At 46.5% G+C, this 12,495-nt stretch overlaps 1 protein-coding gene across 1 annotated transcript; it reads left to right on the top strand.

The window, feature by feature from the left end:
* The first annotated feature begins 2,970 nt into the window (after nucleotides 1–2,970).
* Nucleotides 2,971–6,986, top strand: LOC120023183 (Krueppel-like factor 11). The gene is made up of 4 exons (XM_038967208.1): nucleotides 2,971–3,181; nucleotides 4,308–4,568; nucleotides 5,073–6,006; nucleotides 6,215–6,986. Exons 1-4 carry the CDS (start codon nucleotides 3,140–3,142, stop codon nucleotides 6,511–6,513), a joined length of 1,536 nt encoding a protein of 511 aa, XP_038823136.1. The 5' UTR covers nucleotides 2,971–3,139; the 3' UTR covers nucleotides 6,514–6,986.
* The last annotated feature ends 5,509 nt before the right edge of the window (nucleotides 6,987–12,495 follow it).

Genomic DNA, 12,495 nt, shown 5'->3' with positions numbered 1-12,495 from the left:
ACTGGTCTTCCCTGGTTGCCTGACCCTGATGAGACCCCTGTCACCGACTGGTCTTCCCTGGCTGCCTGACCCTGATGAGACCCCTGTCACAGACTGGTCTTCCCTGGTTGCCTGACCCTGATGAGACCCCTGTCACAGACTGGTCTTCCCTGGTTGCCTGACCCTGATGAGACCCCTGTCACCGACGGGTCTTCCCTGGCTGCCTGACCCTGATGAGACCCCTGTCACAGACTGGTCTTCCCTGGTTGCCTGACCCTGATGAGACCCCTGTCACCGACTGGTCTTCCCTGGTTGCCTGACCCTGATGAGACCCCTGTCACCGACTGGTCTTCCCTGGTTGCCTGACCCTGATGAGACCCCTGTCACCGACTGGTCTTCCCTGGTTGCCTGACCCTGATGAGACCCCTGTCACCGACTGGTCTTCCCTGGTTGCCTGACCCTGATGAGACCCCTGTCACCGACTGGTCTTCCCTGGCTGCCTGACCCTGATGAGACCCCTGTCACCGACTGGTCTTCCCTGGCTGCCTGACCCTGATGAGACCCCTGTCACAGACTGGTCTTCCCTGGCTGCCTGACCCTGATGAGACCCCTGTCACAGACTGGTCTTCCCTGGTTGCCTGACCCTGATGAGACCCCTGTCACCGACTGGTCTTCCCTGGTTGCCTGACCCTGATGAGACCCCTGTCACCGACTGGTCTTCCCTGGTTGCCTGACCCTGATGAGACCCCTGTCACCGACTGGTCTTCCCTGGTTGCCTGACCCTGATGAGACCCCTGTCACCGACTGGTCTTCCCTGGTTGCCTGACCCTGATGAGACCCCTGTCACCGACTGGTCTTCCCTGGTTGCCTGACCCTGATGAGACCCCTGTCACCGACTGGTCTTCCCTGGTTGCCTGACCCTGATGAGACCCCTGTCACAGACTGGTCTTCCCTGGTTGCCTGACCCTGATGAGACCCCTGTCACCGACTGGTCTTCCCTGGTTGCCTGACCCTGATGAGACCCCTGTCACCGACTGGTCTTCCCTGGTTGCCTGACCCTGATGAGACCCCTGTCACCGACTGGTCTTCCCTGGTTGCCTGACCCTGATGAGACCCCTGTCACCGACTGGTCTTCCCTGGTTGCCTGACCCTGATGAGACCCCTGTCACCGACTGGTCTTCCCTGGTTGCCTGACCCTGATGAGACCCCTGTCACCGACTGGTCTTCCCTGGTTGCCTGACCCTGATGAGACCCCTGTCACCGACTGGTCTTCCCTGGTTGCCTGACCCTGATGAGACCCCTGTCACCGACTGGTCTTCCCTGGTTGCCTGACCCTGATGGGACTCCTGTCACCATCTGCTCAGATGAGGCATGACAAAGAATGACCTTGGTGTACATTTATACATTATATTACCCATGAATCGAATCAATGGTTCAATAATTGAAATGACCATTGTTCCCAGATCCCAGACTGTAGTCAACCCATCAGCTCAAGATGGAGCTTTGTAGCCATTCACTGATATTGTTATAATATACTGCAAAATTCACCTGAGTTCCGTAGACTGATCTTCCCTGGCTGTCTGACCCTGCAGGGACGAACACCTGTCACCATCTGATCCTGCTAAGACATGATGAGCATAGTGTTGTGTACTGACTGTACACCATGACGGTGAAGCATGTAGAGCTGTTTATACTGTGTCAGTGTGAAAAGTAGGGGATTAGTTAGGGAAACTGACAGATCGATAACGTTTTATTGCTATACTTGCTTATAAAACTCACATTGCATTGAAAAAATGTCAGAATATCGGTCTTCAATCGTTTGGCTGCTGGTTTCATCGTTTGATTCAGGTCTAGTGTGATTGAGGCAAAAATAATAGCTGAAGTTAGTGAGCTAGCTAACGTTAGCCAACTTTTGGCTAGCTCTAGCAAATGGTACAATGGTATATGGTCAAATGTACTTCTGTTTAAATGAGAAAAAACAAAGGCTACAAAACATTTCCATATACACAACAGCTGTTTGATACTGCTACCTGTTGCCTCTATGGACTAAAACAGAGAAGCGAGGTTGATCACAAGCTCCACCCTAGAATTCCTTGAAAGATGTTATTTACAGTGGAAGAATTTATTACGATTTTTTATTGTTACATACACCGACCGAATAGGTGCAGTGAAATTTGTTGTTTACTGGGTCAACCACAGAGAAGAAGTCATGGAGTTCAAGACCATAGGCCAACATTTGGAGTTGAGGGGGGGAGCGAATGGATCTAAAGTGGTCTATCCTATGTCTAAAAACACTCTAATTCCAATATAACCAAACAATGTGTATAATATTGTGGGGTGTTGAATTTCCAATATTCCTTAGATGAATAGTTGATTTTTTAGTTATACATTTTATGCTTTAGGCATCCTGAGGCCTCTGTAGTTCATGTTGGTCTTATAGTATTCGAAAAATTAAATGTAAGACGTGCTAAACATGTAATATATAGTAACATATATATTATAAGTAGCAATAAGTAGCCGCTAGAGCATGAATGTAACTGTGATCTGATAAAATGAAACACAGTTGTATCTTGGAATGCACATCATTTTGGAGGGAAATCATAAGAGTAAAATAGAGCATGGTGCTTTACATTTCACAAGCACGACTAAATAGCAGTTGACCAGCTACTCTAACTGACAAAGAATGTGTGCCTTCCTTGGCCAACTCTAAAAGATAAGATAACCTGTAAAAAAAAAAGTACGCCAAAAACACATGGGAGAAACTCAGGTTTCGCCTAATTCGGCACTACGACCTTTCGCCTAGTTTTCAGACTTGCAGTTCATCAGGTTCTTTCTGACACCGATGACTCCCCCTGCACGCCCACCAACAGCCACGCACCCTATTTCCTCCAATCCTCAGGCGACCATGCACTGATCACGTGTCATCTCGCCTGCCATTGGCTAATGTCTCACACACATTTGTTTTTCATTGGTGGCATGTTGCCTCCCGCCAGTGTGTTGTGAATGTTGTTTTCCTTTTTTTATCCTCATGTTTTACACAGCTGAGAGAGGACCTAGTGAAAGACGAATTCAACAGCCAGTTAACTGAGCCGGGGCAGTGTCATCGCTTTTTTGTTCTTTGTCGGCTTGACACTAAACTGAAATAAAATATATCTCAACAATGCCTTCACGAAAATCTTCAGAATTTGAAGTATCATGTGGGGTAAGAAGATTATTATTTAAAGCGTGTTATTTCATATGAATTACGTCCAGCATTCGAATAATGAGTGGGCTACTAACTGTATTTGTTTTTTGGCTCCAGTTTATTAGTAGCACTTTACTTTTTAGGTTACAATATTATTTCATTTGTAAATGAATCATGTCAAAAAATTGAGTTTTAAATTGTTTTATTGAGACAGTTATTTGTTATTACAGCTGGTAAATTAATACATCCAATGATAGTATCCAATGACTTAACGTTACCAATGATTGACTGTTTTAAAGATATTAGACAATCAACTGTGACCAGTTGACAGAATTATGCAATCATTTATTAATGTTACCCAACATCAATTTATGGTAAACCCACTTAAGCCTAGTCGAGTAGTCTTGTTCTGCCTTGGTGGGCTACTCTTTCACTATGTGAAACTGGTCACATTATTTTATCTGGGGAGTGGCCATGGGACGGGGATCATCAACTAGATTCAGCCGCGCGGACGATTTTTTTTCTTGAGCGGATGATCAGGGGGCTGGAACATAATTACAAATAATTTGAAGACCGCAAGAATACTTTGAAGAGATTTTTTAACAATTATGTATAAAACATGTTTTGCTCATTACTTGGGGGGCAAATAAAATCACCCGACTGGGCATCAAGTTGGGGAACCCTGCAATAGGACCACTGATAGTGTCAGTGCAGACAAGGCACTTCCTGATGCAGTGTTAACACTGGTTTATACATGCCCTGTGAATGGGGGTCTCACGTGGCTAGTGGTAGGGAGATGTCACTAGTTGGTCAATATGACAATGGGAGAAGGCTTGGCGCATTGCCAAGGGTAGATGGGGTGTAGTCTCAAGCCTGCTCCATCTACCCTCTGAGACAAACATCTAAGCAACAGGTGCTTGAGCATTATGCCAGTGACTGGTGAGAAAATAAACTCTTCAGATGTTCATTTGATGTCATTTTGGAAGCTTCCCTTGGTATGCTAATGTGTATCTAGCTGTATGGTCTTGATTGGGTCTCCCTTTTGTGGTGATTCGTCCCTATGGTAACTCACCAGTCTTCTATTACGTGATGTCATCATCAGACCTAATGTTCTTTCCCTTTCTCCCTTTGTTCTCCTCCCCAGGCAAAAGGGATGATGATGGACCAGTGTGGCTCCTATCTGAAGAGGAGTAGGCATGACAGTAAGCAGTCCTCCTCAGGCTGCAACCTGGAGTACACAGACCTGGAGGCTGCTGAGGCTCTGGTTTGCATGAGCTCCTGGGGCCAACACCGCCCCAGCCCCTGCAAGCCCAGACCCCTTACCCCTGCCTCGGACTCCTGCGATTCCCTCCTGCCTCCGGACCCACTGGAGCCCCCAAAAGACTTTGTTTCGCTCTCCTCCTTGGTAAGAGTGCATCCTCTCTTGGCAACCGTAACCACCACACATCCCAAAACAGCCATCACTAAGAAGCATCTGTGGGCTGTGTTTGATTAGTAAATACAGTAGTCCCAGCTTTTACTTACTGTGTAAACTCCTGGGATTTGTAGCACTTAGCATGAAGATAGTGTCTTTATATCAGGAAAACTTTGTGAGGGTTTATAGGGGTTGGAGGGGTTAGGAAGGTTGCTGCACAGGTGGCAAGTAGGATAGAGGGTTTGAACTGCAACCCGTGCTCATCTCTCTCAGCTGCTGGTTGTCAACATCGCTGTTTTGCAGCTACCCAGCTCTAAGTAGTCGTTTAGTGTATGTACCTGCCTACTGTGGCCACTTATCTCTCCCAATAGCTGTATTGAACATCCATTTTGAAACTGAACACATCCAACCTAAGACTTATGTATTAGTATGTATACAGTGGTTGTTCTACTTCCTGGTCACACACACTAATTCTGTTTTCTCTTTGTTTTCTAGTGTATGACTCCCCCTCACAGCCCCAGCTTTGCTGAGACCTCTACCACTGCCATCCACACCATCACCTCCCCTCTGAGCCGGCCCAGCTCCAGCCTCTCTGTAAGGGTCTGTGGGGTCCCACAAACGCCCATGGCGTCCATCTCGGAGTCCCCAACCAACGGAAAGACCCCACCACTGCCACCCTGCAGAGCCATGGCAACCAGTGTCATCCGCCACACCGCAGACACACACCTCTGCCAGCACATTCCAGCACCCCCCACAAAGCAACACAGAGCTTCCGAGCTGTTGGTCTGTCAACAGCACACAGCAAAGACTGAACAGAGCATCACACCTCCATTGGTCCCCTTCACACCTAACCCTGCCCTCCTCTCCTCCTGCAAGGAAGAGGCGGTCAAGACTGAGAACGAAGAGCCACAGATTATCCATTGTAAGGGGAGCCACTCTCACCTTCCTGCTAACACCCAACCACAAAATAGCCTGCCTACACGCCTCTCCCCGCCACCCACCTCCAGCCCTCCAATCATCTGCCAGATGTTCCCGGTGGGTAACCAATCGGGGATGATCTCGGCGTTCATCCAGGGCCCGGTGCAGACCTCGAGGACCCCCACATCCATCCTGCCCCAGTCTGGTCCTAACGGGGCACTGCAGCAGCCTTTCCTCATGGGCCAGGCTATGCCCCAGGGCACGGTGATGCTGGTTCTCCCCCAGTCCCATGTCTCTCAGGCCCCCCACTGCTCTCCACAGACTGTCATGACCCTGGGCCACACTAAGCTGCTACCGCTGGCCCCCGCCCCGGTCTACGTGCCCACCGGACCCTGCAGCGGCACCAAAATGGACTTCTCCCGCCGGAGGAACTATGTGTGCAACTTCTCCGGGTGCAGGAAGACTTACTTCAAGAGCTCCCATCTCAAGGCACACCTCCGGACACACACAGGTAAGAGAGAAAAGTGTTCCTCATGGATGACTGGGAATGAGAGGGAAAGAACGTGACATTTTATGGGGATTAAATTTTAGGATCTTGATATTGTATCACGATTTTAACTGAAGACTATGATGTCGTTTATCTGACTCGGAGCATGTGTGGGTTTGCTGGTGAAAAAATTATGACTTGCAAACTCATTATCTCTCTGTCTCCCTCTCAGGTGAGAAGCCCTTCAGTTGCAGTTGGGAGGGATGCGACAAGAAGTTTGCGCGCTCCGACGAGCTCTCGCGCCACAGGCGGACCCACACGGGCGAGAAGAAGTTTGTGTGCCCCGTGTGCGACAGGCGCTTCATGCGCAGCGACCACCTGACCAAACACGCCCGCCGTCACATGACCACCAAGAAGATCCCCTCCTGGCAGGCCGAGGTGCGCAGCCTCAACAAAATGGCCTTTCCCAAGCCGCCGCCGTCAAACCCCGCCCCACTCTCCCTCAGTATGCTGGTACCTGCCTCAATTTAGATTGAGCCCAACATCTACCAACTAGTGACTTCTTACCCAAAACTATGACAGGGATAGGGACAGCCAAGTGCACAAACTGCCATTTTACTAATGGAACATTTCTAAAGATATGCACTGGACTCTTTCCTCTACTGCACAGTTTTTGTTGTTGAAGAAATGCATTATTTTTGTTTACTTTTCAGATATTTTATGAAAATGTATGTATGCACTCTTTTGCCAAAGCTTTTGTAATGAAGTTTGTCTCACGCATTTCACCTGTCTTTTTTGTGTGTGTATAGTTGTACATAATATCTATGTGAATGTATTCGTATCGTACTCTGAACTCCATTTATTAATTTGGGAAAATGTTGTAATTTGTACAACAATCTACGTGGATAGTAATCTATACTGTGACAATTACTTACTCTTTAACCTTTCATATTATTTAATACATTTGTAATAAAGAAAAATATGATTAACTGGTGTTTAAACTCTCCCATTGCCCTAAATGTAATCTTTGGAAATAACAAGATGGTTCTCTTTTTCTGAAAAACATGACAAATCAGAACAGTGCTCTAGTTGTTAGTCAGCATTCCTTTCCAGTCACTCCCCTAGTCCTATGGTAGAGGAATAGTGGTGTCTTGCCACATCCTGTGTGAGTCGGTGAGATTGTGTCTTGACGGTCAGCTGAAACACTTCCTGCTCAATGTGCTGACTGACCACTGCTCTGGACTGGACCACATCCTGTTGGCTTAGTGGAACGTGCAGGCAGGGGACTTTTTGCTCCATTCAGCAGCTCTAATCCAAACTATGCTATGAGGCATCTGGGAAGTTTAGGCACTCATATCCTTGCCTCTGTACTTACAAGATCTTGGCCAGTTGTTTTTCCCCTGTAATACTGGTAAGACCTCACCAGTATCATTATTAAGTAACATTACATTTTTACTTCTGTACTTTACTTCCAATTGATAACTGATCAGTCCCCGGGCTCATTTAATAATACGGATTTATATGTCTAATGAAGGTCTAATATATGCCTTATCTGGAATAGCTTATGGCCCAGTTGTCATCCTTGAAGGTTGGAAATTCAGTATTACATAAACACACACTTCCATCATTATCTGTATTCTGTTATGCCGCTGTGGTTCCACACCCGGTAACAACCGTCCTCCAATCCGATTGTGAGAAACCCGAACTGTAGGGAGGTGCGACCAATAGACTGGGTTTCTGAATTACCCGCCCCTTTGCCTTACTGACCGATTTACACAATACTTCCTCTCTGGGTTGAACGGGTTCATGCTTTCTGAGACTGTGTCTAGCACTGACACCTTGTGGACAAAAGCAACATTATCTGACTTCACAAGTGACACCTTGTGGTCAGACAAAGTTACAATCCAAAAACAAAGCTACTCTATTACATGCAATTATATTGCTAAACTTCCAACATTCTAATGTCAATGGCACAATATGGGTGATTTTTAAACAGTTGTAGCTGGTGCTTTCAAAGTTGGTTATGTTATACACTGCTCAAAAAAATAAAGGGAACACTTAAACAACACAATGTAACTCCAAGTCAATCACACTTCTGTGAAATCAAACTGTCCACTTAGGAAGCAACACTGATTGACAATAAATTTCACATGCTGTTGTGCAAATGGAATAGACAAAAGGTGGAAATTATAGGCAATTAGCAAGACACCCCCAATAAAGGAATGGTTCTGCAGGTGGTGACCACAGACCACTTCTCAGTTCCTATGCTTTCTGGCTGATGTTTTGGTCACTTTTGAATGCTGGCGGTGCTTTCACTCTAGTGGTAGCATGAGACGGAGTCTACAACCCACACAAGTGGCTCAGGTAGTGCAGTTCATCCAGGATGGCACATCAATGCGAGCTGTGGCAAAAATGTTTGCTGTGTCTGTCAGCGTAGTGTCCAGAGCATGGAGGCGCTACCAGGAGACAGGCCAGTACATCAGGAGACGTGGAGGAGGCCGTAGGAGGGCAACAACCCAGCAGCAGGACCGCTACCTCCGCCTTTGTGCAAGGAGGAGCACTGCCCGAGCCCTGCAAAATGACCTCCAGCAGGCCACAAATGTGCATGTGTCTGCTCAAACGGTCAGAAACAGACTCCATGAGGGTGGTATGAGGGCCCGACGTCCACAGGTGGGGGTTGTGCTTACAGCCCAACACCGTGCAGGACGTTTGGCATTTGCCAGAGAACACCAAGATTGGCAAATTCGCCACTGGCGCCCTGTGCTCTTCACAGATGAAAGCAGGTTCACACTGAGCACATGAGACAGACGTGACAGAGTCTGGAGACGCCGTGGAGAACGTTCTGCTGCCTGCAACATCCTCCAGCATGACCGGTTTGGCGGTGGGTCAGTCATGGTGTGGGGTGGCATTTCTTTGTGGGGCCGCACAGCCCTCCATGTGCTCGCCAGAGGTAGCCTGACTACCATTAGGTACCGAGATGAGATCCTCAGACCCCTTGTGAGACCATATGCTGACACATGCACATTTGTGGCCTGCTGGAGGTCATTTTGCAGGGCTCTGGCAGTGCTCCTCCTTGCACAAAGGCGGAGGTAGAGGTCCTGCTGCTGGGTTGTTGCCCTCCTACGGCCTCCTCCACGTCTCCTGATGTACTGGCCTGTCTCCTGGTAGCGCCTCCATGCTCTGGACACTACGCTGACAGACACAGCAAACATTTTTGCCACAGCTCGGATTGATGTGCCATCCTGGATGAGCTGCACTACCTGAGCCACTTGTGTGGGTTGTAGACTCCGTCTCATGCTACCACTAGAGTGAAAGCACCGCCAGCATTCAAAAGTGACCAAAACATCAGCCAGGAAGCATAGGAACTGAGAAGTGGTCTGTGGTCACCACCTGCAGAACCATTCCTTTATTTGGGGTGTCTTGCTAATTGCCTATAATTTCCACCTTTTGTCTATCCCATTTGCACAACAGCATGTGAAATTTATTGTCAATCAGTGTTGCTTCCTAAGTGGACAGTTTGATTTCACAGAAGTGTGATTGACTTGGAGTTACATTGTGTTGTTTAAGTGTTCCCTTTATTTTTTTGAGCAGTGTATATAATTTAAAAGGTAATTTCATGACCTTTCCAAACCACTTGTCAAAGTTTAAAATGTATCAAGCTTTCCTTTTCAAAGCAATTTATACAGGTAATTATGATATGTACCCTAGAGGTCAAATTGGGTCCACATTTGTTGACCTGAACATTTCCCGAAAATGTGTCTGACAAATATCTGTGAGTCTAAGCATTCCAATGACATATGATTAAATGGTATAAGTGAGCAATAACTTGTAGTATAAGGGATGGAGGGACGAAAGAAAGAGTGATAACACCCCGAAAGCTGCCATTGTTGCTGCACTGCTGTCACACATTTTCCAACTCTAGGGACATAGACCAACAAAACTAATAGGCCAATTGGACTTTTGACTTGACACATTATGACGTCATAACAGAACGATGTTAAAGTTTGGCGTGCCTTGCGTCATAATGACCAAGGCTATAAAAGCATGCAGCATCATTATTGTTTCAAGTAAAACACTGATAACTCCGAGAGCCTGCTACAAAAACAGATGACCAAAGTTTAGGCTGAATATACTCCAAGATGCCGCGCAAATACTCTTCTCGCCACCTGCGGCTCACAGTTACTGAGCATTCCCTGGACTCGTCAAGGGTCTCCACTTTCCCGGCCGACTGGACCAGTCAGACCTCCGAAGACGTGTTTGAGGACCAGGGTGACCAGCTCATTACTGCACCTGCCCGCCGCCCGCGACCCCCCGGCAGAAGGTCGAAATCAAAGGCCGGCCGAAAGGGTTTCGCACCGGATGACTACAAGGATAAGGTAGCCGCTGAAACAGACGATGGACCCACTCCGCAGAGAGACACTGTGGATAAAACCAATAAATACAATTTTACAAAGAGAGGCACTGTGGATGAGGCTAAACATCCGCTGACAAACTCTATGGATGACACAATGGATGGCGCAAAGATGCTCAAGACACCTGTGAACAACAGGACAAGCGACCTGATTGCAGAACTCAACTACAGTAAAAACCTGAAAATGATGGAAAACGCAGAGCTGCAAAAACTCAAAGTGTATGCCGAGGAGAATAACCTGTCTCTAAATCAAGAGAACATTGAGTTAAAGAAACAGGTGAAAAATCTCAGGAGCACCATAGATTATTTGGACACCCTGCGTGACAATATCCGGGAGGCGCGTAGAGCCTTGCATGAGCGTAGCCACGAAAGCGCACAGCTGGAGTCTCGGCGCCTGCAGCTTGAACAGCAGAATGACTCCATCAGGGATAAGATTGAAATGATGAAGGATGATCTATTCATCCTTAAATCCGAGAGAAAGAAGGGCAAGACTATAATAAAGCACCTAAACCGTTTTGTTGGACTGTTACAATATCAAGACGAAGAGGCCCAAATCACTATTCTTCACAAAGATAAGTTGATCCAGAGAAAAACCTCCCAAATCGAGGAGATGCAAAGCCACGTCGCTGAATCGGTATCCTGCGTCCAGGTGTTTCAGGAGAGGTTGGAAGACTTGGCGGAGCGAATTGCCGAAGCCAAGAACGCTGGAAGAAAGGACGAAGACTGCTACGGCGCGGATAAAGACGGCGACTGTACCGTTACGCACAGGACAAGGCCTCCCACCCTCGCAGAGGAAATTGTGCAGGCAGAGAAGTATGCCGCGCAAATCGTCAAGCAGACGAAGAAGGAGGAGGTGGCATCTCCTTCTGCTCTGATCGAGAGTTGGTTCAGGACAAGTATATTCGGGGGTCTGCAGAAGGCGGCCTACCACGCAGGGATGCTCGCCTTGACCGTGATGGTTCCACTCTGCGTAATGGCCTCCATGGTTACCGCATGCCAGGATGGACCCGGCATACCCTGTGGTGACCTGCTGCAGGACGCAGCCAATGGCTTTCTGAAACCATATTGTAATATGGATTTCACTGCCCTCCCTCCATTCTGAATGACATTCATGTGTTAATGTGTTATTATCCTCGATAAAGACATGGTATTTTACCTAAGAAAAATCTCATGTTGATTTATTTACTAGCGTTTGTTTATCATCATGTATTTTAAGTCTACCTTTTGTTAAGATGTTATAAGTGGCAACTGTTGTATTGACAACTACATTCATTAGGCTACATGGTTGAACAAAAAAATGACATGGTAAACTAATAAACCAGTGATAAACTATGAGTTTAGGTTACTGGTTGATTTCATTTGGATTCATTCAGCTTGGTCAACATAATAACAAAAATAACACTATAAGGTGAGACAATGGTGGTGTGTTCATAAATCATTCATCTCTATACATTCATTCAATTAAAGCAACGAAAAATGATATATTGTTTATCAAAAGATTATCAAGTGAGGAAAAAAAATATGGCTATTCTATGCCTACCATTTACTGATTATTATCAATGTATGGTTGATTGATGTGATGATAGCCTACACTAATATTGAATAGATTGTATTTCTATTGTAGATTGACATTGTAAGGGATTTAAATCCCATGAATATTTTTTTCTCATGGAATAATGTCTCTCTCTAACACACACACACACACACACACACACACACACACACACACACACACACACACACACACACACACACACACACACACACACACACACACACACACACACACACACACACACACACCAGATGGACCGAATTTTCTGCTTTGACAGCTCTGGGAATTCTTCTGGTATGAAGCAAACATTAAATCGGTCTTATATTTCACTCGGTGTCTGAGGACGGTGGAAAACATCCACACAAAATATCCACCTGTCCTGGGTGAGAGAGAATTTAGGTTACCTTGCTGTTATTGTGGACTTATCAAAGTCAATAAAACTATATGGAATTCAATACTGTCTAGCTAATGACCCATGTGTTTTTGATGATATGATTGTAAAGTTAAAGATAGGTAAGTATAGTATTGGTCTTCAAGTGCTTCAGCT

Source organism: Salvelinus namaycush, chromosome 28 (genome assembly GCF_016432855.1).
Source record: "Salvelinus namaycush isolate Seneca chromosome 28, SaNama_1.0, whole genome shotgun sequence".
NCBI classification, from domain to species: domain Eukaryota; kingdom Metazoa; phylum Chordata; class Actinopteri; order Salmoniformes; family Salmonidae; genus Salvelinus; species Salvelinus namaycush.
The sequence above is the reverse complement of the archived record's forward strand: the minus strand, read 5'-3'. Positions and strand labels throughout refer to the sequence as shown.

Excerpts from the sequence above, each read along its gene's own strand:
- LOC120023183 (XM_038967208.1), top strand. The coding sequence starts at position 3,140 with ATGCCTTCACGAAAATCTTCAGAATTTGAAGTATCATGTGGG. Across the intron at positions 3,182-4,307 it reads AATTTGAAGTATCATGTGGG|GCAAAAGGGATGATGATGGA; the intron begins GTAAGAAGATTA and ends TCTCCTCCCCAG. Across the intron at positions 6,007-6,214 it reads ACACCTCCGGACACACACAG|GTGAGAAGCCCTTCAGTTGC; the intron begins GTAAGAGAGAAA and ends TCTCCCTCTCAG.